The sequence below is a fragment of the Lynx rufus genome, unplaced genomic scaffold, assembly GCF_022079265.1.
Source record: "Lynx rufus isolate CCGP_SWC_20201006 ecotype Redwood Valley unplaced genomic scaffold, mLynRuf1.p SCAF_1, whole genome shotgun sequence".
NCBI classification, from domain to species: domain Eukaryota; kingdom Metazoa; phylum Chordata; class Mammalia; order Carnivora; family Felidae; genus Lynx; species Lynx rufus.
The window spans coordinates 208,205,584-208,231,086 of record NW_025814823.1 but is presented as its reverse complement, the minus strand read 5'-3'; the positions used below and the strand labels follow the sequence as shown (position 1 = coordinate 208,231,086).

The following is a 25,503-nucleotide window of genomic DNA, read 5'->3' as shown; positions in this document are numbered from 1 at the left end:
AAGCAGTACAACTTTCTAATCTGTGCTTTCAACAATTTGGATAGAAATGCCTGCTTCAATGACACATAATGAACAGGATGCTTCAGAGTTAATGGTGCTTCGGTTACTGCACTGAGCTGTCAGATGGTGCAACTCTTACTGCTTACTTTGTTGTGCTATGTTTACTGCCCCTGCTTGCTGTGCTGGTCTTTGAGTTTTCAAATACGTTATTGTAATATAAAAGTTTCCTCCTTTGCTATCAATTTTATCAGTTGTCTTTTCCTGTTAAGAGTGTTCCACCAGTCAGAAGCTTTTCATTTTTGCTTCCATAGGCCTGAAAACCTGATATCCCTGCTTGTTAGATTAAGTATCAACACACTCTGAATTTGGGTCAGAGGTACCTTATCTCTTTTGAATAAAATTCATGAACCTCACTGCATAGATTTAGACTAGTAAGCTATTAAGAGATTTTCCTGTGTTTGTTCTGATTGATGAGGTTGCCAAAGCCAGGTGAGTTCCTGGTAGAGGAGACATTACTGCATAATTTATAAAATTCTATCAAATGAAATACAATTTATTACCGCTGCAAAGGAACCCCTTCTACTAAATGCATTAGCATCACTGAAACAAAACTGCTTAATAATATCTTAATGTTCTGAAGAATTTGGCTGTATAAGAGCCAAATGGGTTACGTAAGGAAGTAACTACCCATGATGATGATGATGATAGGTGTCAGGCACTATTCTCAGCACTTGACAAATACTAATCCATTTAAATGAATGTAAATTAATAACCAAAAACTAAGAAAGTTTTTAGAAGTAACTGGCCCAACAACAACAAAGAATGGGTACAAAAATCTTTGCCAACAGTCAAATTTAACATTGCCTATCTTTTAAAGGTAAAATCAAAGCTGTTTATTTTGATCAACTTGATCTAATCTTTAGATATGGCACAGAAACTCCCTACATGTTCTTGAGTGTAGGCAAACTACTACTGCTGAATCCTCAGAGCCAAGGAATTCATTTAATGTTCATTAGGTTCCTACCAAATAATCACAGCTACTTAAGACAAAATGAAAAGAATTTCACTGAAATCTGTCGTTACTTAAAAAAATAATAGTAAGGTCAACTTTTGGAGCCTTAAATTGACCTACCTGAAAAGGTTGTTTGTTATTGTAGGTCTTAAGCTCCTGATTCCCCCGACATGCTTCTTTTTAAAATCGATCCTTGCAGAAGCGAGAAATAAAAAAAAGCTTGTGACTTGTGTGTCCTTGAAAAGCATGTATGTTTATTTTCAGGGCCTAATAGAATTTCTTTTCCCCCCTCGCAGCTGCAAGAATCCATTTCAAATCATATCGGGTAACTAGGAGCTTACAGCCTACCATAGTAAACAATTCTAATAGGTCGGTTCTGAGGCTGATGTAGATGTAAAACCTGCCTAATGCTTTCCATTTAAGCCTGTTAAAATGCAACCGTTATTGTTCATTTTTAAGTGTGTATCTGCTCACCTGCTTGGTGTTAACCTGGATTCAAAGCTGTTGGCCTTCATGGTGATGGTATCAGTAAATAGCACATCTTTTGCTGGAGATGCCAAAGCTTCAGAGTGAGATAAGGATGGATGCATTCTTTGCTGCTGTAATCTTTTCAGTGTAGCGTAGCCAAAGGCGTCTCTAGAACTTGTGTAACTAAAGTTACAATCTGCTAGACTTTTAATTGTAGCAATAGAGGGTGCTTTAAGGGACTGTGCTCTTCTAGGAAGCGTATGAGAAGAACCTGGAGGCACCAGGGACACTGAGTTTGATTTGGAGAGAGATAGATGGTTAGACTGTGGCGTCAGATAGTGGCTTGTCTTAACAGTTTTAGTACTTACCACAGTACTCATACTTCCACAGTCTGTGTCCACAGTCGTAGCATCCACACCTACGGTCTCTCGTGAAGGACTGGAGCTCATTGAACTTATTCCACTTGTTGTAGTGTCTGTATTAAAACTTTGGCTACGTATCTTCATATGTGAGCTTGTTGAACTTTCTACAACTAATCTCTCTCGGCTTGTGTTTTCTCTGTGATTCTCTGTACCAAGACTCTTGGTGAATTTTAAGTCATTCTCTCCAATGCTTGGAGTACTACCAGCGTCTTCAATGTGCTTATTCCCAACGAATGAAGTTTCTAATTGTAATGTTTTCTGTACTGTGGACATGGGTGTGAAATCATCACTATGGTTAAAGTCGACACTGGGCTCCGTAAGTGTTCTGATCCGCCTGTTGTTTGTCTTATTTTCAGATGACAGTTTCCCTCCTTTTGGATCACTGCTACTACGATGTTTTTTATTAGGCAAAGTAAGCGAATTTAAGATACGATTCTTCACAAGTTTACTAGAAGCAAAGAAAGGGAAGGAATTTTTATCCTTTATAGGTCCAGGCCGATCATAAAATGCTGGCTCTGTGTCTTCACTGATGTCAAGAAAAAATGTACTAGTAGAGCTGCTGCCAAACCGGTCGTCCTCCATTATGAACATACCTATGATCAAAGGATTGTTAATAAAAGCACAGAAAAAACAACAAACAAAAGCATAGCAGCTGTTAGTGATGTATTTCCAGAATTTTTTGTTTAACAGTCATCTGGGGAAAAAATGTCAAAAATAAAGGATTAAACTGCTGAGAAGCCACATAAGAACTTCTTGAGACCAAGTGTCTGAACTTGAGTGAGATGTGAAATTATGTCATTATGAGGATCTTCGGTTATTTCCAAAGAAAAATTACAGGATTCATTATGGCACAGTTTACATGAAGTGTGTTCTTGTTTGGCTGTTTATTTTTTTAATGTTTATTTATTTATCTTGAGAGACAGAGGGGGGGAGAGGGGGAAAAAGAGAGAGACAGTGTGCACATGCGTGCACACACAAGCACTGGAGGGGCAGAGAGACAAGGAGAGACAACCCCAAGCAGGCTGAGCTGACTGTGCAGAGCCCAACACAGGGCTCAATCTCATGAACCTATGAGATCATGACCTGAGCCTAAAGAGTCAGACATTTAACCTACTGAGCCACCCAGTTACTCCTGATTGTTTGTTTTAATGGCAGTGAATTTCTTAAATCTCCAAATATTCAGGATAAAATTAGGAGAAAAGAAGGAGGGGCCCCTGGGTGGCTCAGTTGGTTAAGCGTTTGAGTTTGGCTCAGGTCATGATCTCACAGTTTGTGGGATGGAGCCCCATGTCGGGCTCTGCACTGACAGCACAGAGCCTGCTTGGGATTCTCTCTCTTCCTCTCTCTCTGCCCTTCCCTGCTTGCGCGCACGTGCTCTCTCTCTCTCTCAAAATAAATAAACATTAAAAAATAAAAAAGATTTGACCGTGGACGTTCACTCAAGTTGGTATAGATTCCTGTTAGTTTATTCTTCAAATTACAATAGAAATGAATTCCTAGTCTTAAAATATACTTCCAAGGAACCAAGTCACAGCATTTTATTTTTTTATTTAAGTCACAGTATTTAAAAAAAAAAATTTTTTTTTAATGTTTGTTTATTTTTGAGAGACAGAGCATGAGCAGGGGAAGGGCAGAGAGAGAGGGAGACACAGAATCCGGAGCAGGCTCCAGGCTCTGAGCTGTCAGCACAGAGCTTGACGAGGGGCTTAAACCCGCAAACCGTGAGATCACGCATGACCTGAGCTGAAATCGGACACTTAATCTGACTGAGCCACCCAGGCACCCCTAAGTCACAGCATTTTAAATTCATGTTTAAACCAATTAGGTTTATTGTTTTCTTTTAGGCACTAAGGGACTCATCTAAATTCAGTGTCTAATTCTAGTAAAAGACTCAATCTGGGTGTCTAATGACATCTATGACATTTTATCCTATTTTTATTTTTAACTTTTTGTTGAGTAATTATAAACTACTTCAAATATATTTTGAAAGAAAGCAAAAAGAAACCCTAAATAAATTTGCATATTATATTTCCATATTTTGTTGATTCTAAGATGCACATTTTTCACACTTAATACCTCTAAAATCAGACTGCATCTTGCAATCAGTGGTATGTCCTAGCTTAATAGCAGCATTTTTTTTTCTTTTTTTTTTTAGTGGTATACTAAAATACTGGTGCATCTTACAATTCATAGAATCTTAGACCTGGTGAACCGTGGTTTGACAAATGTTGCAGTATTTTCTTAAAAAGAACGTCTTAAATTTTGTATGCCTAACAGCATTTAGCACAGGGATTAAAACCACATACCGTTTTTTCTTTGATTTTGACACTCTATCTTTTAATAATTTCACTATTTAGTTTAAAATATACCTCCTCTCTCAAAAATGAACATGTGAATATAATATCTCTTAACAGATACATGCTTGTTCAATAATCTCTATATCTGAAAAATGAGTGAACAAAGCATGTAAACAAAGAAGGTAAGTGAATAAATAATTTACTTGTTAGATTTTAGAATAAGCAAAAACGAGAATGATTCTTCTGGCACACAGCTTATTTCTTTAACTTTGTAAGTAGGATTTCCCAAAAGCTATTTAGAAGGCAAAGAGAGAGAACAATGTAGGCTGGTGGCTATCCTCTCTGTTGTGAGAAGAGAATATATTCTCCAAGACCCCGTTAGTGCCAAATTATCTTAGAAAAAAGTAAATAGGAATATAACAAATATATTTAAATTGTGACATTACAGATGCAAATGTTAATTTTAGCTACCTTCATGTAAGCTTGTCAACAATACTCACTTGAGGGTGCAGATTCGCTTTCACTATTATGTCTAGAGCTGGTTGACTCAGAGTTCAAACTCAGAGTGCTCGGGATAGATGAGAGTTCATTACAGAGTTGTTCTACATCATCTGGAACCACTGGCCACAGATGTTTGCGACTGTGCCTTACAGAATCCCAGTTGTGACATTTCAGAATATCACAGCCTTGTTTGGTTTTGGCTATGAGGCCAAGCACATATACACAGGTCCTGTATGTAAAAGATGTAGTAATGAACTGTTTAGATTTCCAAACTGAGATTTCTTAAAGCAACCAAAAAATATTAGTTTGCTATATGTACATTTGAATTTTTTTTAAAGTCATTAAAAATTGTGGAAAAAATGTATTTAGATGAGTTAGGAGTAACTTAGAAGCAGTAAATGACATGAAAACCTTTCTTTTCTAATGTTTATTTATTTTTGAGAGAGAGACAGAGAGAGTGTGAGCATGAGCGGGGGAGGAGCAGAGAGAGAGGGAGACACACAATCATAAGCAGCCTCCAGGCTCTGAGCTGTCAGCACAGAGCCTGACATGGGAAGAACCCACCAACCGTGAGATCATGACCTGAGCTGAAGTCAGACGCTCAACCGACTGAGCCACCCAGGAGCCCTCTAAAACCTTTCTAATATAGATCGTAATTTCAGTGAAGTAATTTGAAAGAACGTAATGTAATCTTAGGAAAAAATGACATATTCTACCTTTTCTGGGATCAATCTAGAACATTTGGGCTATTGAACTACTGCAATATTTGAACATATGCTACACTGTGACTGTTTATTTGCCAGTTACTAAACTTCAACATTACAATAAAAATGGAATTATAACATTAAGCAAGGAAGAGCTCCTTAAGATGTTTAAGTTAGTGCATTTAAAAATCTTTTTTTGTTTAAAAAATTTTTTAAAGTTTATTTATTTATTTATTTTGAAAGAGAGTGCACGTAGGGAAGAGGTGGGGGGGGGGGGTGGGGTGTGGAGTGAGCCTGACGTGGGGCTCAAACTCATGAACCACGAGATCATGACCTGAGCCAAAGTCAGACGCTTAACTGAGCCGCCCAGGCACCCCAAAATCTTTTTTTTTGTTTTAAAGTAAACTCTACTCCCGATGTGGGGCTCAAACTCATCACCCTGAGACCAAAAGTCACATGCTCTACTGACTGAGCCAGCCAGGTGCCTCCCCCACACTTTCTTTGTTTTTACCTTATATCATTAAGACTTTCAGTAAATTAACAGTTCTAATGGACTAAATCATAAAATAGTCTTCCCTCACAGCCATTTGTTAACAATAACATATATATACAATAGAAAGATCTATGAGTGAAATAACATACCCTCTGACTGAAAGAACCTCACACTGCTTTGCAAGTTTTAGTATATCTGGAATCACATTTTCTTCCTGTAGCAAATTGAGACCCCAATTTGACGAGCCAATATTTCCCTGAAAGAAAAGAAGTCACTTATATCAAATCGATTTAGAAGAGTAACTCTTTCAAGAAATTTGGAAAGCTACTAAAAACAAAAAATTAACCCCATCTTGGAGAAAAAATGTGAAAAAAAAACTCAAATAAGGAACTTCAGAAATCAGTGTTCCATTTGTCTCAGCAAGAAAATTAATAGTTTAATCATCTATCTTCCAGCCTAAAAATATTTAAAATGGGCAGAAACAATCTGGGTCTTAGAACATTAATCTCAGAACAAGTTCCAAATCAAATGATTTTTTTTATTATTATTAATGGGAAAATTAGAAATATCTTAAAATGATGAAGATCTTATAGAAGTGTTTATTACAAACCAAGGCCCAAAGAGATGCTTTCAGTTTTTTAATTTCTTCCCACTTATCCAAATCTGGTGTACGAACATTATGACAGAGTTCAGTAATAATATTCTGGAGAAAGAAAGAAAAAAACATAGGAGTAACAATATGTTTTTAATGTATTTTCTTACTGCATCTTAAAACCTATCATTTAAGGTTTGCATTTAGTAACTTTTGTATATTTAAAATTCTAAAATAATTTTATGCAAAATTTCTTAAGCAGCATTAGTACAGGGGCTCTGAGTTCATATTCTAGAGTTAGCACTTACTAGCTATGTGGCTTTGAGCAAGTTATCTAATCTCCCAATGCCTTATTTCCTAATCTCTAAAATAGAGATCTGTCTCATAAGGCTTAATGACTTAATTATCACATATAAAGTGTTTAACAAAGTATTTGGTATCTAGTATTATAAAAATGTTAGCCATAATTATCATTTTTTAAAATAGAAAATAATATTCGTGAATTAAAAACACTAATATAAAGATATGTGCCCCAGAAGTCTTCATAGACATAATATAAAAATAGGACACTACAGAGTATATTTATGCAAAACTTTTGCTCCTGAGATGAACACAAATACAAAAATGAACATAAACTGCTAGACTACTATTGTTCAGAAGACACACAGGCAAATACTTACAGATCTATTTCTAAAATAAGTAAAAGGTTACATTTATTGAAAACACCTAGTAGCAAGACATATTCACAGCCATAAATTTGGTGCGCTAAGCATGAAAGAATAACTGCTTGACTAATCCGGTTACATTTCATGAAGTACAGGGGAACAGGGAAGTACAGACAGGAACTGATACTTCCAGTCTGCTGCTCACCAAAGATAACTAAATCTGTCAGGTTCAGTTTAACTTCCCAACAAGAATGACAAAATTCACTTTTTCAGTATGTTTTTTGCTGAAGAGAGAAACTTCCCCAACTGTAAAGGACGAAACTCAGACTTTCAGTGGGTTACTTACTCTATGTAACCAATTTGCTATGCAAAAGGTAACACCTACCTCCGGGAAAGGAAAGGCATGCAAGGCAGTAATATGTCTAAGGATTACAAACACAGAATGCCTACATCAGTTATAAGACAGATGGCTTTTAAAGCAATTATGCCACTAACTTTAAGGCTTTTGAGAAGTTTTTGCAAAGATACTACTTCAGCAATATTAAGATTGTTTCCTACCACTGTAGCTATTTCAAATGATCAAATTATGTTTTTACCTGTACTTCCAACAAATGACAGCCTGTTTTGTGGTGTACCAGTTGTCCATACAGGTGTACAGGCAGGTAGACATGAGGACGCTGTAATCTAGTATAACAAAGAATATTGATATGCCTATCGGCTCACTTACAATATGCTAATTAAAACAAGAACTACTAATAAAGTACTAGATACTTCAACAAAGCACTACTTTAAAGTATTAATACTTTATTAGTACTACTACTAACGCACTAGATAAAGATATAATTTCTCGGCATACAAAAAAATATGAAGGTGGAGGAGCATGAGGATTTCTCTAGAAAATTAAGTTTAGCTGGCCTCAAACTAACAGACTAGGGTAAGAGCATGAAGGGTATATGAATTAGATCAGTAAGGTATTCAGCATGTTAAGAGTGACATGGGAATTTTTCAGCCATCAATGCCATGCTGTAAGATTTTTTTATGTCAGTGCAGGAAGTAAAATTTCCAAGTACTCAGAACACTTTAAACAATAGAGAGTTATTACAAACTGGCTTTAATTTTTTTTTTTTTTTTTTTTGAGGACCAGCAATAAATTATTCCATGAAGTAGTCTGTACCTTTGGTTACTTCGACGAACATAGTTATCACCATCAACTGGCTTTCGGTAAGTAGTAAGTGCTTCATTAAGTTGTTCTTCAATCAAGTCAACATATTTTGAATTATATTCCTAGAAGATATTGTTTTAGTTGTATATAGTATCATAACAACATTCACTACATTCATAATATGTTAGGTACCTAGCAAATCTTGGAAGCATAAATATGAGAAAAATGAACATCTGTTCAGGAAATTTAAGAAATTTTAAAAAGGGTAAAACCAAGTATTATGAATGCAAATGTTCTACCATACCCCAAAGCTTTCTGCTTATACTTTTTTTTTTCAGTCTATTTATTTTGAGAGAGAGAGAGTGAGTGAGTGAGTAAGCAGGGGAAGGGAGAGAGACGGAGTGAGAGGATCCCAACCAGCCTCCATACTGGCAGCTCAGAGCCCAAATGGGGCTCAATCTCATGATGCTGAGATCATGACCTGAGCTGAAATCAAGAGTTGGATGCTTAACTGACTGAGCCACCCAGGTGCCCTCTGCTTATACTTTTATCCCCATCTGCAATTAATATTTTAGAGTCCATATAAGTAAGTTAATAATTTTGTTTTTTATCTTATTTAAATTACTTTCCCCATTAAATATGAATAAACAAAAAACTAGCCTCTTAATATTAAACCCTGAAGGTATTCACTAGAAATTTAAAAAGGGAAATTAAACCATTAATTCAGTGCCTTTTGGTAAAACATATCCCTTTCCCCACTGATTTAAATCAAGTCAAATGTATAAATTTTTCCAACTAAAACTTGGAAAACTTCTAGTTAACTTCTTTAAACTGAGAGTCAGTCACTTGCATCTTTATTTCAAGAGATCACTTTAAACTGGTTAGAAGGAATGGGTAGGACCTCTCTGGAAGGCAATTTGGCAGTATGTATCACAAATTTTAATTCACATACTTTTGACTCAACAACTATACTTTCAGAAATGTATCTTAAAGGGGCACCTCGGTGGCTCAGTCAGTTAAGCATCTGACTCTTGATTTTGGCTCAAGTCATGATCTCACGGTTCATGAGACTGAACCCTGTGTTGGGCTCTGTGCTGATACCGTGGAGACTACTTGGGATTCTCTCTCTCCACCCCCCTTCCTCCTCCCCCCCCATGCACGTGTACTCTCACTCAAAATAAATTAATAAAAAAAAGCATATCCTATAGATAATACTTGTACAAGTATGCAAAGATATATGCAAAAATATCCAACAAACACTGTTTACAAAACAAAAAACGTTGGAAACAATGTCAATACAGGAGTGGTTATCAAGGTACATTCACAGAAAGCACTATGGAGCCATTAAAAAGAATGAGCTAGGGGGCGCCTGGATGGCTCAGTTGGTTAAGTGTCTAACTTCAGCTCAGGTCATGATCTCATGGCTCGTGAGTTCAAGCCCTGGGTTGAGCTCTGTGCTGATGGCTCGAAGCCTGGAGCCTGCTTCAGATTCTGTCTCCCTCTTTCTCTCCCTCTCTCAAATATAAATAAACATTAAAAAAAAATGAGCTATATTTATTTACATGTGTAGCTCTGAAAAGATGGCAGATATACTGCTAAGGGAAAACTTAAATAGCTTTATCTATACTTGTAAATAGAATTCATTTGTATTTTTAATTTAAAAATTTTAAGGTTTATTTATTTTGAGACAGAGACAGTGCAAGTAGGGGAACGGCAGAGAGAGAACTCTAGAGAGAGACAGAGAGAGAGAGACAGAGAGAGAGAGAGAGAAAGGAAGGTAGGTAGGTAGGTAGGTAGGTAGGTAGGAAGAAGCCCAAGCAGGCTCCGCACTGTCAGTGCAGAGCCTGACATAGGACTCAAACCCACAAAACTGTGAGATCGTGACCTAAACTGAAACCAAGAGTCAGACACCTAACCAGCTGAATCACCCAGGCACCATTCATTTGTATTTTTTAAATAAAGAATATGTACTTATAAATGTACAGAACATCTCTGAATGCACACAAAATGGTGACAGGTATTACCTTCAGAAATGACAGAATAAGGGCACAGGGAGATATTTTTCATTCAAAACCATTTTAGACAACTTGAATTTGGTGAGTTACTACCTTCACTCTCTACTTACAGCCTCTAAAAACTTTGTTTTTATGTTTTTCCTTAGGTTCCATATTTATTTTGTAACAGTAATACAAGGTTTTGATTATACCATACCATTATAGAACACCATCATTATTACTGCTACTATTACCACTATACTTTTATCATGCTCCCCTGTATATATGAAAATCTCAGTGCAAAAAAGTCTACTTAAGGCAGCTATTCTGAGCTTTATGCGGGAGTAGTTCTATTCATGTGGTTAATCTTTTGACCAGGGCACTCATTTGGAAAACACTAGCAAAGGTCAGGGGTATGGTTTATAGCTGTGAAACGCACTGAATTTCTGATGTGGGTCATCTTGAGGATTCTGTCCAAAAGGACCTATCTGGAGGGCAAGAAAACCCCAATTGAGGGGTGGACCTCTAGCTACTAGGAGGCAACAGAAGTAGGCTGCCAGAGGAGCCTACTGCCCTAGTCAAGGGAACTGCAAAGGAGAGATCCATAGTGGAGAGGTCTTGGAGAAATTCAAGAAAGTAACTCTCAAGTAAAAGAACTAACATTTGAAATCTGTCACACTCAAAGCTAAATACCCCAGATAACAACTGTACCAACTGAGTAAGTCTGTTCTTGGCCCCATGCAACCTTCTTCCTCCTCCTGCTCCAAAGGTGAAGAGGCCCAAACCGGAGAGGAGCACACAGAGTGATGAGATTAACCAGATCCTCCCTCTACTGTAGATTTCTAAGTCTGTATTAGGTCTGGGTGTTAGGGAGAAGTTTTAAACTGAAAGAATTTTGGGGGCATCTGGGTGGCTCATGGCTTAGTTGGTTAAGCATCCGACTTTGGCTCAGGTCACAATCTCATGGTTCATGGATTCGCGTCCCATGTCGGGTTCTGTGCTGACAGCTCAGAGCCTGGAGCCTGCTTCTTTGGATTCTGTGTCTCCCCCTCCCTCTGCCCCTCCCCTGCTTGTGCTCTCTCTCTCTCTCTCTCTCAAAAATAAACATTAAAAAAAATTAAACTGAATGAATTTTTAATATTATACTGTCCTGGATGTTTGATTACTTTGAAAAAGAGACAGACTTAGTTCATGTTGGCATGCCATAAGCTACTGGGAGGAAACCAAAAATAGTGGAAAAGAGTATGGGTTTGGAATCAAAAAGTATCACTGCTCTGCTATTTTCATGCTTTGTGACCTGGGATAAACTACTCCTCTGGGATAAAATTTACTCTTCTTAGCCTCCAAATTTTCATTCACAAAACAGAAATAATAAAATATATTTCACAGGGTTGCTGTGATTAAAGCAAGGATTAAAGGAGGTAACATCTGAAAAGCACTAAGCTCAATGGTAGGCAATCAGTAAGTTAGTTTTCTTCTCTCTCTTAATTAATTTGAGAGGACTATGTTGTCTTTATTTTTACATCGCCCATTTACTGCCTAATGAACTGTAATTGCAATTCAGGATGTGTTTGTAATTTTCTAATGAAAATGTTCTAGCGAAATTCACCAATGACCTAACTGTCAAATTCAACAGCCTATTTTCTACTATTCATCTTATGCGACCTCTTTAACAAATATGTATCACCGGCCTCTCCTTCCTGAAGCATCCGTTAGTGACAACATTCTCTATGACAATTTTCTCAGTGTCTTTGTCCTTCTATTCCCCTCATTAAAACAGAGTGTTCGCTAGGGAGCAATTTCCACTTTTCTTTCTTTTTTTATTCTTTACATTTTCCCTGGTGATCTCACTCATTTCAGATTTCAGAAGACTCCCAAATTGTCATCTTCAGCACATATCTGAGTTCTTGATCCCCAATTCCAAACATTTTCTGGATACCATAACTTGGTCATTCCACAGAGCAATACCAATTCAACATATTCAAAATTCATTATCCTCACCCTGCAGGCCACTTCTGTAATCACAATCTCTTAATGGTGATCCACTGCATGCTCAGTCATTGAAATCAGAAACTTTTAAGAGTCAGATGGACTCTTTATTCATTATATACAATCAGTCAACAAATCCTACCCATCTTATTTCAAAAATGCTCAGAAAATATACCCTGCCTATCCAATCTCAGCACTACTGGAGTTCACATTCTTACCAATTCTTGCTTCTAAACTGGTCTCAATATTTCTAGGCTTTACCTTTGATGATCAAACTTCTGCCTCTACCCTGCGACCTGTCATGTTTCTAAAGCACAGGCCTGATTATGATTAGTCTTTAAACACCTATAATAATCCCCCCACTTCCAATAAAACTGAAATACCTTAATATGACATAATGTGGTTAGTAAGGCCTATAATCTAGTTCTAATTTACCATTCCAGCCTCATCTTGCCAGTCCACACTTATCCTAGCCCCAATTACACTGGAATACAGATAGCTTTCTTCATAAATCTGAAGTGTCAAGGTGTCTATAATCTATATAGATCTATTCTGCTCCCTCAGCCTGGAATACCCTTCTTCCTACTTATCTACCTACCTCCTCCTCAAGACCATTCCAAATATCATATGCTTTCCTGAGCCCATTCAACATTGCTTTCACTAATTCTAATCCCTAAGGCAGAATCATTTGTGTTTCCTTATACACTGCACATGCCTTTGTGATTGCAGTTATATTTTATACCTACTATTTGAAAGTACCGTACCAGATATGCTAAGCAATTTTCTAATACTGTAATTTGTGTAATAAGGTGACCGATTTTACTATGGTAATTTGTTTAAATAACTTCTATTTATGAACTAGAACTATCATATCTTACCTCAATTCTCCAATTCATCAATTACTAACGACTTCATGCCTAAAGTATGTTTTATAATTATAGAGAGTTTTTTAAATGAGAGCTTCTTGTGAAATATGGTTCAATATAGACAATGTAAATGATTGACATGATGAAAAATCTAAAAATTATTTACATTTGGATTGATTACCCATGGGATTCTAAAATGCTTTGACAATTTATAATGCTTCAAACAAAACAACCACAGTGACAACCAACTAAAGAAAAGCTAGTAAGTTCTCTAATAACTTCAAATTATTCCCTCCTTCCTAGGTTTCCCCATTATCTAAAACAGCAGTAAGTCTGTTCTCAGATTACGTAAAAGTAGCACCCTAAAACGAAGTTAACTTAGATGATTATATCTGCTTGGTAGAACTGTTTTCTTCCTTCATTTAGGAAAACTGTTTTAGTCGTAGCTTCAAAGGGCTATCTAAGGGACCCAAGAATAAGAATAAAAGATTTATATCAGTAGATTGTATCAATTAAACCAAAAACAAAATTTCAATAGAATGTACACAAAATCAATAGTTCACTATAAAATGACTGCTCTCTAGCTTTAAAAAAATGGATAAATATAAATACAAGTAATTATACAGAATTTAAGACCTGACTTCATATGAATGTTTAAGTATTTGACCTCTTTCGTTTCAAAACACTGATATGAAAAATCCTCTAAATTCATAAATCTATTTCCTAGTATAAAAACATACCAATTAAAGCTTATTCAACAGAGAGTTACCTTGTGCCATTTTTCCAACTGTTTTGCTACATAACCCCTTTCATTCAGATAGGAAAATCCTTTTGGAATGGAAAGAAATCTGTAAATTAAAACAAGCAATAGTTTAACACAAAGTCTTACTACAAGTGTTTAAAGGAGCTAAGATATCTTAAACAATACTATATTTAAGAAGCTAAAAGACTTTAGGAATAGCTCCTTCCTGAAAGTAAAAGGTCAACTATACTATAATTTCAAATAAAAATAAATTTTCATAATCTTGGTAAAACACATGAATCCAATCACAGTAAAGAAAATGTCATGAAAATCATGAGAAGACACAGAAATGTAAAAGAAACATTAAGGAAAACAATGAAAAGACAGAGTTTCAGTATTAAAGGATGTCTAAGATTCTAAAATAGACCTCTTTCAGTAGTTAATACTAAACTCTTTAGAGTGCTTCCTGTTTGGATTTGAACTGAGCTTTAAAATACACCGCTAGAGAGAATACAACAAAAACACAACTAGAAGAAAAATTTACTTAATATTTACCTCAGGAGGAGAAGCAAACCCTTGTCCCCAAGGTGAGATAAAGCTGGCTTCATCTGAATAAGAGCATGAAGATTGGCCTAAAAGAAGTATTAGGCAAATTAACAATTGCAAAAGACAGTAAATTCTCCATTTCCAAAACGCCTGTGTTAAGTACATTATAATTTACATAATTTTCTACTAAAATGGAATATTTTAATAATTAAAATTAATTTAAAATAATTGAATAAAAATTCATGTCTAAGTATTCTATTATAAAATAATGAACCTTCACCTTGTCTTCACATGCTTCATCCAGAATATCAAGAGCTTCAGAAGAAATTGTTTTGTTTTTATCGTGTAGCTGGGTCACTAGTAATTCAATTCCCCAATTATTGAAGAACTCAACATTAGCTCTCAATAATACTCTTAAATGTTTTGTTGCATACAGCCTACAGGCCTACAAAGATAAATGAAAATAAAAAAATAAATTAAAAAAAAACAAACCATGGATCGTCAATTTGGGCTTTGTTTGGCAGTTTTGCTACCTGAAAATGGCAGGAAAATTGGAATTGATGGTCTAGTCCTTGATATATTTTTTTAGACTAGTAAATCAAATACTTTTGTCTCAATCTAGCTGCTTCTTCCCCTTTATAGAAAAAAAATGGGTACTACACATAGTTCCTTGAAGGAACTACTATTTTAAAGTAAACTCAAATTCCATCCCATATTCTTAGAATTAATAATTAATTCTGCTTGGCTAAAATTTATGAGTTATTGAATTAATTGATTATAAAAATATAGTTTTATTGCCTGTGTTACACTCACATCAGTAGCTGCAGTAAGGATTTTGGAAAGGATGACTCTTGCCAATCCATCTCTGCTATAATCCAAGCTAGAAACAGTCAGTTTCAGCAAGTGATCTTGATTTTTCAAGGAACAGAGGTTAAGGAGACTAAAAAAAAAAAAAAAAAAGATGAAAATATAAATAAGCATTTCTACAAAAAAGCATTTAATGATAAATATCACATAAAAAGGAATAAAAAAGCAGCAAGATAACTCTATTTTTTTTTTGGTATTTTAATAAAACTTACTAAATATATGTACACAGAATAAAAAGCATACCATTTCTGAGTGCATTAAAAATAAAGTTCAGGTGTATTTTGAAACAGAACTAGGGATATTCACCACTGAAATACGCTGCATTTTTCCAGCATTTTGACTCCATGAGGGTGGCAAGAAAGTGTTCCAATAAATAAAAAGTAGTGTTGACTAAGGGTAGTCAATAAACCATTATTCTGAAGACTTCGTTCAGGTTTCATTCCAGACGAGGCATTGAGCCACTGAACAATATCCTTTACTAGATCTTCTAAGTATCCTTGCCCATCCTAAAAGAAAATACATTGTGTTATTATTAGAAAAGCACTTTTGCTTATAATTAGAAAAATTAACTGTAATCAAGTCCAAAAAATTTAGAGATAATGATGAAGTTACTAACAACAGATACCAATCACTGAGTACTTCTTCATTTCACAATGCTGTATGAAGATGAAGATGATATTATCTTCCACTTAACAAGGAAGAAAACAGGTTTTCTAGAAGGCACGTAACTCGTCCAAAGTCACATAACTAGCTAGTGGCAAAGTCAGGATTCAAATCTAGGTCTGGGCTCATTCTGTATGCTACTAAACACAACTTATGCATACTCAGAAATAAAAGGAAGAGGGTTAATTCAATGAAAAACATTTGCCCAGGATAATATTCAAAATGCTCATTACCTCTTCGGACTCAAGAAGAAATTCTGTAAATTGACAACCCACAACTGTGAGCTGCTTAGACTTGGCAAAATCCAGATCCAGGTTGGCATATAATTTACTGCTGGGCTTGTAGAAGTAAAGTAGTCTTCGCACAAACCTAAGACCAAAATAAAATTAGCAACAAAGTAAGAAGCCAAACAATTACTTAGTCATAGCTTATCATACAAGATTTTGAGTATGTTTTGTGTTTAAACCACTATAGTAAATGGCAAGGAACAAACATATTTGGTACATTACACACATGCATGCGCGCACACACACACACACACACACCAATAAAAAAACAAAAACCAACCAAAAAAAACACCTTAGTTATCAAGAACAGTTTGTGAAATAATTTTATGGTGAGATGCCTGAAAGATGCTAGCCGGAAAAATGCAGATATAACTAGCTAGAAGATAAGGCTAGATATATATGAAGAAGCCACCTGAATATAAGCTTTCTTCTGTATTTTGTGACGATCTCTGTTCCATGACTCTATAAAATAATCTTACACTAGATAATTGTAAGCAAAATGTATCATACTACAATTCTGTCAGTTTTTCACAATTAGACAAAAGGTCAAGCATAAAAGTTGCAGGTAAAATTCAGGCAACTTAATTTATAAAGCAATGAATACAATTAGTGATCTTTCAGCTTTATAACTTTCAACATTATGGTCTAAGCTTCCATCTAACTTAGTTGAATATAACTTCATGCACTACAATTCAGTCCAATAAAGGTGCCAAACTCAGGATTTGGAGAAACAAAGTTGAATGAGACTTCATCTTTGTTCTCAAGCAGTATGAGAAGTTAGTGCTATGCTTCTTTATTCCAGTGTAAATTTATATGTTTCATATATATTCCACATATAGATATTAAGTTAAGCATTATGAGTAGATGAATACAACCAAATAATAATTAAGGACATGAACTTTTCAAAAACATGAAGGCCATTTTATTAAATGAGATCAGTACTGGTGGTTGATTAGTCTAAACTCAGGATAACACAAATGCACAGGGTACTAGAGAGCAGCACATAGCTTAAGTACTGCATATGCCACAAACATTAGCTTGTTTTATAAAAAGTGTGGAGAGCATCAACTTGGTTAAGGGGAATGTAAAAAGGAGGACGTATGAATAACCCTCCAAAGCCAGATGCAAATGCACGTAGCAGCAGAACAGTAAAAATGGCCATCATTTTGAGAGGGAAACACTATGTCCTTATTATGTCATCCTCACACATTAGGGTTAAGATTACCATATGGTTGATATTACCCCAATCTGAGAAAATTTTATCTGAAGTACATCAAGTGTTCTAAAACTAAAACCAAAATATAAATAACTAGAAAAAGAATTAGCTGATGATTTTGGGTTATAAGACTAAAACTCAAAAATGTATACATGTACCTACTAAATACCAACCACTAAAATGTATGTATGTATCTTTAAAATACCAATTATTACTTTTCATGGGTATTAGGCATAATATAATTCAAATCTAAGTTCTTTCGATTTAAATGCAAAACAGTTGTTACATACCTGTGCAACTGTTCATCTTTATAGTTTCTTAGATTTACATTTGGCCACTAGAAAAACATAATATGTTATATCATATATGTATTTATCAATTCCCAAACATTTAATTGTGATGAATTACAATGAATAATAAAATGAAGCCAATCAAGCCATGACCAAGAAGTATCCTGCCATACCTTAAGAATGGTCCCTATAAGATTCCAATTCCATTCAAGATTCTCTTTATGTTGAAGGACTTGGCTATCTCTAAGGTTCATTAAAAGAGCTTCCTCTGTATCCTAAGACCATCAGAAAGTAATAAGGAAAATTAAAGCAAATTATCTTCACATTGAGAAGACTAAGTTCAAATTTTAAAAATAAAAAGATTTTTCATTTAAGGATGAATTGTGAAGGCTTTTTAACTTTAAAAAGTTATAAAAACATAGCTCTAAACTACCTGGTCATTATAAAACTGAAATGCCATTTGAAGATCCATAAGCATGAATAAAACTGCAAACTCAAGCAAGTATATGCACATTAAAATCCATCAGCTAAAAAATTAGGAAACTAAGTTAAAACCTGCGGTATTTCATGTCAGTACCTTAAGAACAAATATATCTTTCTGGACTCGGAGATACTGATCCCGTTTCTGGTGTGTTGCAATTGCTTTCTGAATAATGTGATCTAAATGGAGGCTGTAAGGCTTAGGTCCTCGTTTCTTCATTTCATGGAAGCGTTTTAAACAGTTCAAGGCTGCACTGGCTCGCCTAATGAAAAAAAACTGAATTAGTTCTGTAGCAAAGTTAGCATTATGCTATCTATCTACTGAGAGAGAGAGAGAGAGAGAGAGAGAGAGAGAGAGAGAGAGAGAGGTTCTTAAGCAGGCTCCATGCCCAGCGCAGAGCCCGTTGCAGGGCTCAATCCCACAGCCCTGGGATCATGACCTGAGCTGAAATCAAGAGTCAGATGCTCAAGTGACTAAGCCACCCAGGTGCCCCAAAGCTAGCATAATTTTAAAGAGATCAATCTGGTAAATTATTCTAGTAAAATATATAAATTCAAGGCCAGAGATTGTTACTAAAAAGTAAATCATTTAATCAAATTTGGAACCACAAAGAAAAAAAATATCAAGAACACTGCTGATTTGTATGAAGAAACACAAATTATTTAGAGCCAACTAAATATGTATTTACTAATCATTTTTCCTGTGGCGGTGGGCACTTTTTATATTATTGGTTTTAAGAACTACAAAGTCTGAAATCTAGTGTTCTCTATTTTCTTATAAAAGTTTAAAAAACTCGCTTTTCACATGTAAATCCTTAATACATCTGAAACTGATTTTTATTTATGGTATGACACTGGAATATTTCATTTCTACTCCCTGTGGATAATCGATGATTCCAGTATCAACCTGTACAGTCTCTACTTCCCCCATTGATCTACAACTGTAAATGGTATCCTTTCACATATTGTTTTTAATTCCTTGTTTGTGGTACATAAAAGCACAGTTCTCAAGAATCTGGTGGCAATCAAGTCTCAACTACAGAAGTTCTGGTAAATACAAATCAGATTTAAATTTAAAAACCTTGAGATGTGTTCAGATTAGCAAGTATTTAGAAGTAAAGAGAGCTTGCTGAGCTAAGAAAAACAAAAACAAAAGCCATTATAAGACTGTTATTACTGAAATTTTGAAGGTAAATTTGAATTCTTCATAAACCCTAAAATTCATGGCCATAATCTAACCCAGAGAGTTTAGGTCTACCAGGCTTTGGGAAATACATTTTTCCATCATGTTAACTACTAAAATAAAAACTGAAAGGGGAGCCCTGGCTGGCTCAGTCAGTACAGCATACTGCTCTTGATCTCAGGGTCATGAGTTCGAACCCCACATTGGATGTAGAGATTGTTTACATTAATACATTTAACAAAGAAAAAAGTTGAAAGCTATCAGTACTAATGGAAACCTAGAGTTAGAATTGAGACAGATGATCCCTATGGCTTTTAGGGATCTTCAGTGTACTAAGTAATAGTATATTCATAGGTAAAATTAAAATTAATAAGTAAATACATTATTTATTTATAGTGAGGTCCGTATATGTACTTTTGAATTTAAAAAACTTTTTTTTTTTTTTTTTGAGAGACAGAGAGGGTACAAATGAGCAAGGGGCAGAGAGAGAGAGAGAGAGAGAAGCAGGGCTCACCCAGGGCTTGTGTTTTACCCAAAGCAGGGCACGAGCTGAGCCCGAAGCGGGGTTTGTGCTCACCCGAAGCGGGGCTCATGTGTTACCCAATGCAGGGCTTGAGCTCACCTGATGTGGGGCTCAAACTCAGCAACTATGAGATCATGACCTGAGCCAAAGTCAGATGCCTAACAACTGAGCCACCCAGGCACCCAAAAGCTAACTTTGAAGAAATGTGGAACTGTTCATAAAAATTCATAGTTCTGAATAGCTAATGAACTGCATTTTACTAACGTTACCAAAAAAAGTCCAAATATATAGATTTCTCTGATAATAGGCAGAATAAAAAAAAAAAAAAAAGGGAAAAACACCCCTGCTTAGACATAATCTTAACTAAATGAAAAGATTCCTACTAGCACTTTCCAATCAAGCTTCTTCATCTTTACCTTTTTTTTTTTTCTTTTTTTTTTTTTTTTTTTTAAATTTTTTTTCAACGTTTATTTATTTTTGGGACAGAGAGAGACAGAGCATGAACGGGGGAGGGGCAGAGAGAGAGGGAGACACAGAATCGGAAACAGGCTCCAGGCTCTGAGCCATCAGCCCAGAGCCCGACGCGGGGCTCGAACTCACGGACCGCGAGATCGTGACCTGGCTGAAGTCGGACGCTTAACCGACTGCGCCACCCAGGCGCCCCCATCTTTACCTTTTAAATTATGTGTTATTAGCACTGAAATTCCACCAGAGCTACAGCTGTATTACCATACTCTTGGTTAAAAATTCTGTTTGTAGTATCTACTTCAGTATTAAGAGTTTAGTTTACTTCAATGCCTACAGTATGAGTTACTAAATTTCAACATTTTTAATTACACACATAAAAGAATACATTGTTAATATTTGTGCTTTGTTAACTTGAAATATTTTAGACATTAAAAAAAGAGCCTGAATTGCTGCTGAAAACATAAACAGTCAAAAAAATTCTCAACCAACAATTTTAATGATGAAGTAGATGGATGTCCTTGTCCAGAAATATGCTAGAAAAACCTGATTTTACTAAACTATAATACTTGGTAGCCTAAAATACAAATTATTAAATAATACTATTAATTTTCCTTTACCTATGAGGCTTCCCTAAAAAAACAATTTAAAAAAACCTAAAAAATTTTTAAAAGAAGAGAAGGTCATCTAAGTGGGTATTAATATCAGACACAATCTTTGCTACAGAGCTCTGATACTTACAGTCTCTTTTCCTTGGGGATATCAAAAGATGCGGCCATATTCATTAGGGTTGGCAGGCAGTGCAAATGATGGCTATGTGAATGAGGAAGAATTGTATTTGCCTAAAATGAAACATAACATTTTTTAAGAGTTGATAAGTAGAAATATTTTACTCTAGAATATCCATAGATAAAATACTAAAGGCTTTACTCATGAAATTAACTTAATGACTTTCCAGTACACTTATTTATAATTTTTTATCTTATCTGCTTTCAACAAGGATGAGACAGAATAAAGATACAGACTCACATTAATAAAACTCCAAATTTTATAGATCCTATATTATAACTTTATAATTTTTAAGTAGTAATCAATTAAATTCAATTCTTAAATGATTTAAAAGGATTACATATCAAAACTTAGATCCAGTGCTATAATTAATCCTGCTTTCTAAACAAAACCCACCACTCAATTTGCTTTCTATCAATGAAGAAAGATAATAAACAATGAACTAACACCAATATACTTAAAATGACCAGCTTTTATATTTCAAGGGAATCATAGAACTCTGGTCAGGGAGGAAAGGAACAGATGAAATTTATTTTTAAAAAATCCTTCATTTAAAAGCAACTAATTCTAGATATTGATAACCTTATAGAAAATGATATACTAAGAATTAAAATAAAAATCAGATCTGAGAAACCTGTAATATTACTTAATTCCTCCATGGATAGGCTGAATGAGAATGCAGCACATGGCTGAACAACTCCCTGATAAACAAGACAGTTCTTTTTTTTTTTTAGTTTTATTTTTTTTTTTAACGTTTTATTTATTTTTGAGACAGGGAGAGACAGAGCATGAACAGGGGAGGGTCAGAGAGAGGGAGACACAGAATCTGAAACAGGCTCCAGGCTCTGAGCTGTCAATACAGAGCCCGATGCGGGGCTCGAACTCACGGACTGCAAGATCATGACCTGAGCCGAAGTCGGTCGCTTAACCGACTGAGCCACCCAGGCGCCCCAACAAGACAGTTCTTAAACTCTGTTAAATTCTCTTTATCTCACTCACAGAGCCCAGCTGCTATGTGGAAAAAAAAAAATACAAAACACTAGGGGTGGGGGAGGACTGAAACAACAGAAATAAAAAGTATTCTGCCAATAAGAGAAAACCATAACATAATTTTAAAAGATCTGCCACAGGGTTACTTCTTCCTTAATGAATTGAAAGTGGTTCCTTTTATTTAGCATTCTATTAACAAATAGGTGACCTAGAAACAGGAATTTCTATCTTGCAAACAATCAGTTCTCCCATTCCTTGATTTGCTGGGACTAGAGAATGGTCAGATCACTTTATTAGCTCCTTTTTTCCAGAAGTTACTGATGTCACAAAAATCAAGGCAAAAAAAAAAAAAAAAGATTCTCACCCTCTAAACCTCAACCCACAAGTGTGCAGAGAAAAATGTGTTCAAACAAGGGAGTTCTATTTAGAAAATTTTCACAAAGTTTTCTAAAATTGAGGCACTATTTGCAACAATGTGGATGGAACTGGAGGGTATTATGCTAAGTGAAATAAGTCAGAGAAAGAAAGATATCATATGTTTTCACTCATATGTGGAATCTGAGAAACTTGACGGAAGACCATGAGAGAAGGGAAGGGAAAAAAATTGTTACAGAGAGGGAGGCAAATCATGAGACTCTTAAATACAGAGAACTGAGGGTTGATGGGGCGAGAGGGGAGTGTGGGGAAAATGGGTAATGGGCATGGAGGAGGGTACTTGTTAGGATGAGCACGGGTGTCGAATGTAAGCGATGAATCATGGGAATCTACTCCCAAAGCTAAGAGCACACTGTATATGCTGCATGTTAGGCTAACTCGACACAAGAAATATTTTAAAAATATAATGAATAAAATTCAGGCACTGATTGCCATATTATTTCTACTGCTACCTGATAAAAATATCTAGTTTTGTAATTTCTTGCTTATTAGGCAGAATATCTTTCTGAGATACATTAAGATTTATAGGACTCAAAATGTCAGTATCAAAAGTGAGTATAAAAATCAATATTCAGTACTTATTAAAATTTTTTTTATTTTTAATGTTTTTTATTTATTTTTGAGACAGAGACAGAACATGAGCAGGGGAGGGGCAGAAAGAGAGGGAGACACAGAATCTGAAATAGGCTCCAGGCTCCAAGCTGTCAGCACAGAGCACGATGCGGAGCTCGAAGTCACAGACTGTGAGATCATGACCTGAGCCGAAGTCGGACGCTCAACAGACTGAGCCACCCAGACGTCCCAATATTCAGTACTTTTTAATTTTTACATTTGTTCCATTTATAAAACTAGCCTATACATAAATACACACACACACACACACACACACACACACACACATAGATAAATACAAGGCATCAAGGCTCTTTGCAATGTAAAGACAAATAAAAAATGAACTTTACTTTTTGAGGTACTACAAAGTAACATTATTAAAATAACCTTTTTATAAATTAAAACAGTAAATGGTATGAAACATAATCAGGAGTTGTGAACTTACCATATGGAGAAGCTCTCCTAAGAGGATGGTAGCTCTAACTGAGATATGGTCATCACTGTTTGTTATCACTTCAACCAAGCCCTTTGAAAATAAGAAAGAAAATATTATAGTTGCAAAATAGTATCTAGGAAGAAATGTATGCATCGTATATGCCTGTTGCTCTGAAAGAACTCTGTCAGAGAAAATTTTAAAAAATAAAATAAAGTTAAGGTTTATTAAGTCTTGCCTCTAGAAGTCCATTACGAATAAATGCAGAGAGTATCAGCGCCAAGTAATTATCCATGAGGTCTGGCCTAGAAATAAACACAGCACAGAAACAGTTTAAATACTGTTCAATATATTACATAATTGAACATAAAAACAGTAACTAATAAATTTGAACTATTTCTCAAAATTCTACCTGGATCTGGCACGATGAGGAAGAATAGTTTTTGCCTCGGCTGCTACAAAGCCATCTGAAAGCCTCCAACTGTCTTGGAATCTGCCTGGATCTAAATGGTTAAAACCAGGTGGTTAGAAAAAAATGAAAAAAATCACTAAAACATATCAGTTAACCATCAGCTAGTCAGGCTATAAATAATGTTTTAAAATGTTAGTTAAATAAATAGACTGAAAAGGCATACAGAAAAAACTGATTTCTTGATGTACACAGATCTAAACTTCTTTCATTTTGGGACTTAGGAATCACTTGGCTAAAACGAAATGAGAATAAGATAATCTAATCTGAGAATGACATCAGTTTCTTATCTCCTCTCTTCCTTTCAAATTTGTCCATCTTTCTATTAATTTCACTGTTCATATGCAACAGCTAGGGGCATGGGAAAAAATTTTTAATTTCTTATTTTTAGAAATTTATTTGACATTTTATTTTCATATCAATTCCATGATGATGCAATAAGAAGATGATATTTAATATTTAGTTCACTATTTTGCTTCTAAAGGACTCTGCCTCTATCAGATAAATCATTTAAAAAATTACAATATAGGAACAGATACAAATGTACTTCGATACTTACCTACACTAAGCAGTGCTTCTATGAATTCTTCAGTCACAACAGGTAGAGGAAGACGAAATATATCATAGAGTACTTCAAGCAGACCTCGCTACAAGTGCAAATAAATACAGTCCATTTATTTTTATGGAATGAATCATTTAAATTAAGAAACTAAAAAATTGAAAAAAGATTTTTTTAAATGTCCTATTCACAGAATAAATTACTGATAAAGACAAAACTACTGTCTGTATGTTAGAAAATTACCAAAAAAAAAAAAAAAAGAAAATTACCATATCAGGCCTATATTACACAAGAGATAACTACAGCATGCTTACTATATACACGACTTAATCTTTCCAATAAATCTTTTATTATCCCCATTGTAGTAGATATGGAGAAATAGATTTACAGGTTAAAAGTAATCTGCCCAAGGTCATGGAGCTATCAATACTAAAATCAGGAGTCAAATCTGAGTTGGCCAGACTCCCAAAACCATGTTCTTTCACCATCTGCTAAGTAAGCAGTCAAGTAAATTGCCCTAACCTTTAGCTCCCTGCTTATAGGTCTTTCCATCTACAATCACATCCTTCCACTTCCGTTCTAAATGCTTTTCACTTCACATTAAGCAAGGCACCATTGGCTAATATTTTCTAATATTTTTAAACTCCAGGTTTGGTTCAAACAAAGAAAAACAAGAAAAGGGCAAATTTATTCTTTTGAACACAATTAAAACAAAAACATTTAAGTGGAGAAGGAAGAATCACCAAAGAATTTTTTTCCTCCAACTTCAATTTGTTTCAGCTGTTTAAT

General features: G+C 35.1%; 1 protein-coding gene across 6 annotated transcripts in view; it reads right to left on the bottom strand.

The window, feature by feature from the left end:
• RICTOR (RPTOR independent companion of MTOR complex 2) overlaps positions 1-25,503 on the bottom strand; it is a 120,965-nt gene that overhangs the window by 16,878 nt on the left and 78,584 nt on the right. For 4 of the 6 annotated variants that reach the window (XM_047093281.1, XM_047093295.1, XM_047093305.1 and 1 more), the window contains 21 exons: positions 24,715-24,802; positions 24,099-24,189; positions 23,925-23,991; positions 23,699-23,779; positions 21,169-21,269; positions 18,354-18,519; positions 17,950-18,051; positions 17,777-17,823; positions 16,217-16,352; positions 15,627-15,826; positions 15,267-15,393; positions 14,734-14,898; positions 14,463-14,539; positions 13,935-14,013; positions 8,329-8,438; positions 7,751-7,838; positions 6,508-6,600; positions 6,047-6,153; positions 4,700-4,929; positions 1,487-2,495; positions 1,133-1,204 (listed from right to left, as the gene is read on the bottom strand). In XM_047093281.1, the coding sequence (XP_046949237.1) occupies positions 1,133-1,204; positions 1,487-2,495; positions 4,700-4,929; positions 6,047-6,153; positions 6,508-6,600; positions 7,751-7,838; positions 8,329-8,438; positions 13,935-14,013; positions 14,463-14,539; positions 14,734-14,898; positions 15,267-15,393; positions 15,627-15,826; positions 16,217-16,352; positions 17,777-17,823; positions 17,950-18,051; positions 18,354-18,519; positions 21,169-21,269; positions 23,699-23,779; positions 23,925-23,991; positions 24,099-24,189; positions 24,715-24,802 (3,236 nt within the window). The remainder of the gene's footprint in view (positions 1-1,132; positions 1,205-1,486; positions 2,496-4,699; positions 4,930-6,046; positions 6,154-6,507; positions 6,601-7,750; positions 7,839-8,328; positions 8,439-13,934; positions 14,014-14,462; positions 14,540-14,733; positions 14,899-15,266; positions 15,394-15,626; positions 15,827-16,216; positions 16,353-17,776; positions 17,824-17,949; positions 18,052-18,353; positions 18,520-21,168; positions 21,270-23,698; positions 23,780-23,924; positions 23,992-24,098; positions 24,190-24,714; positions 24,803-25,503) is intronic. The other 2 variants (XM_047093288.1, XM_047093315.1) reach the window with 1 other exon arrangement.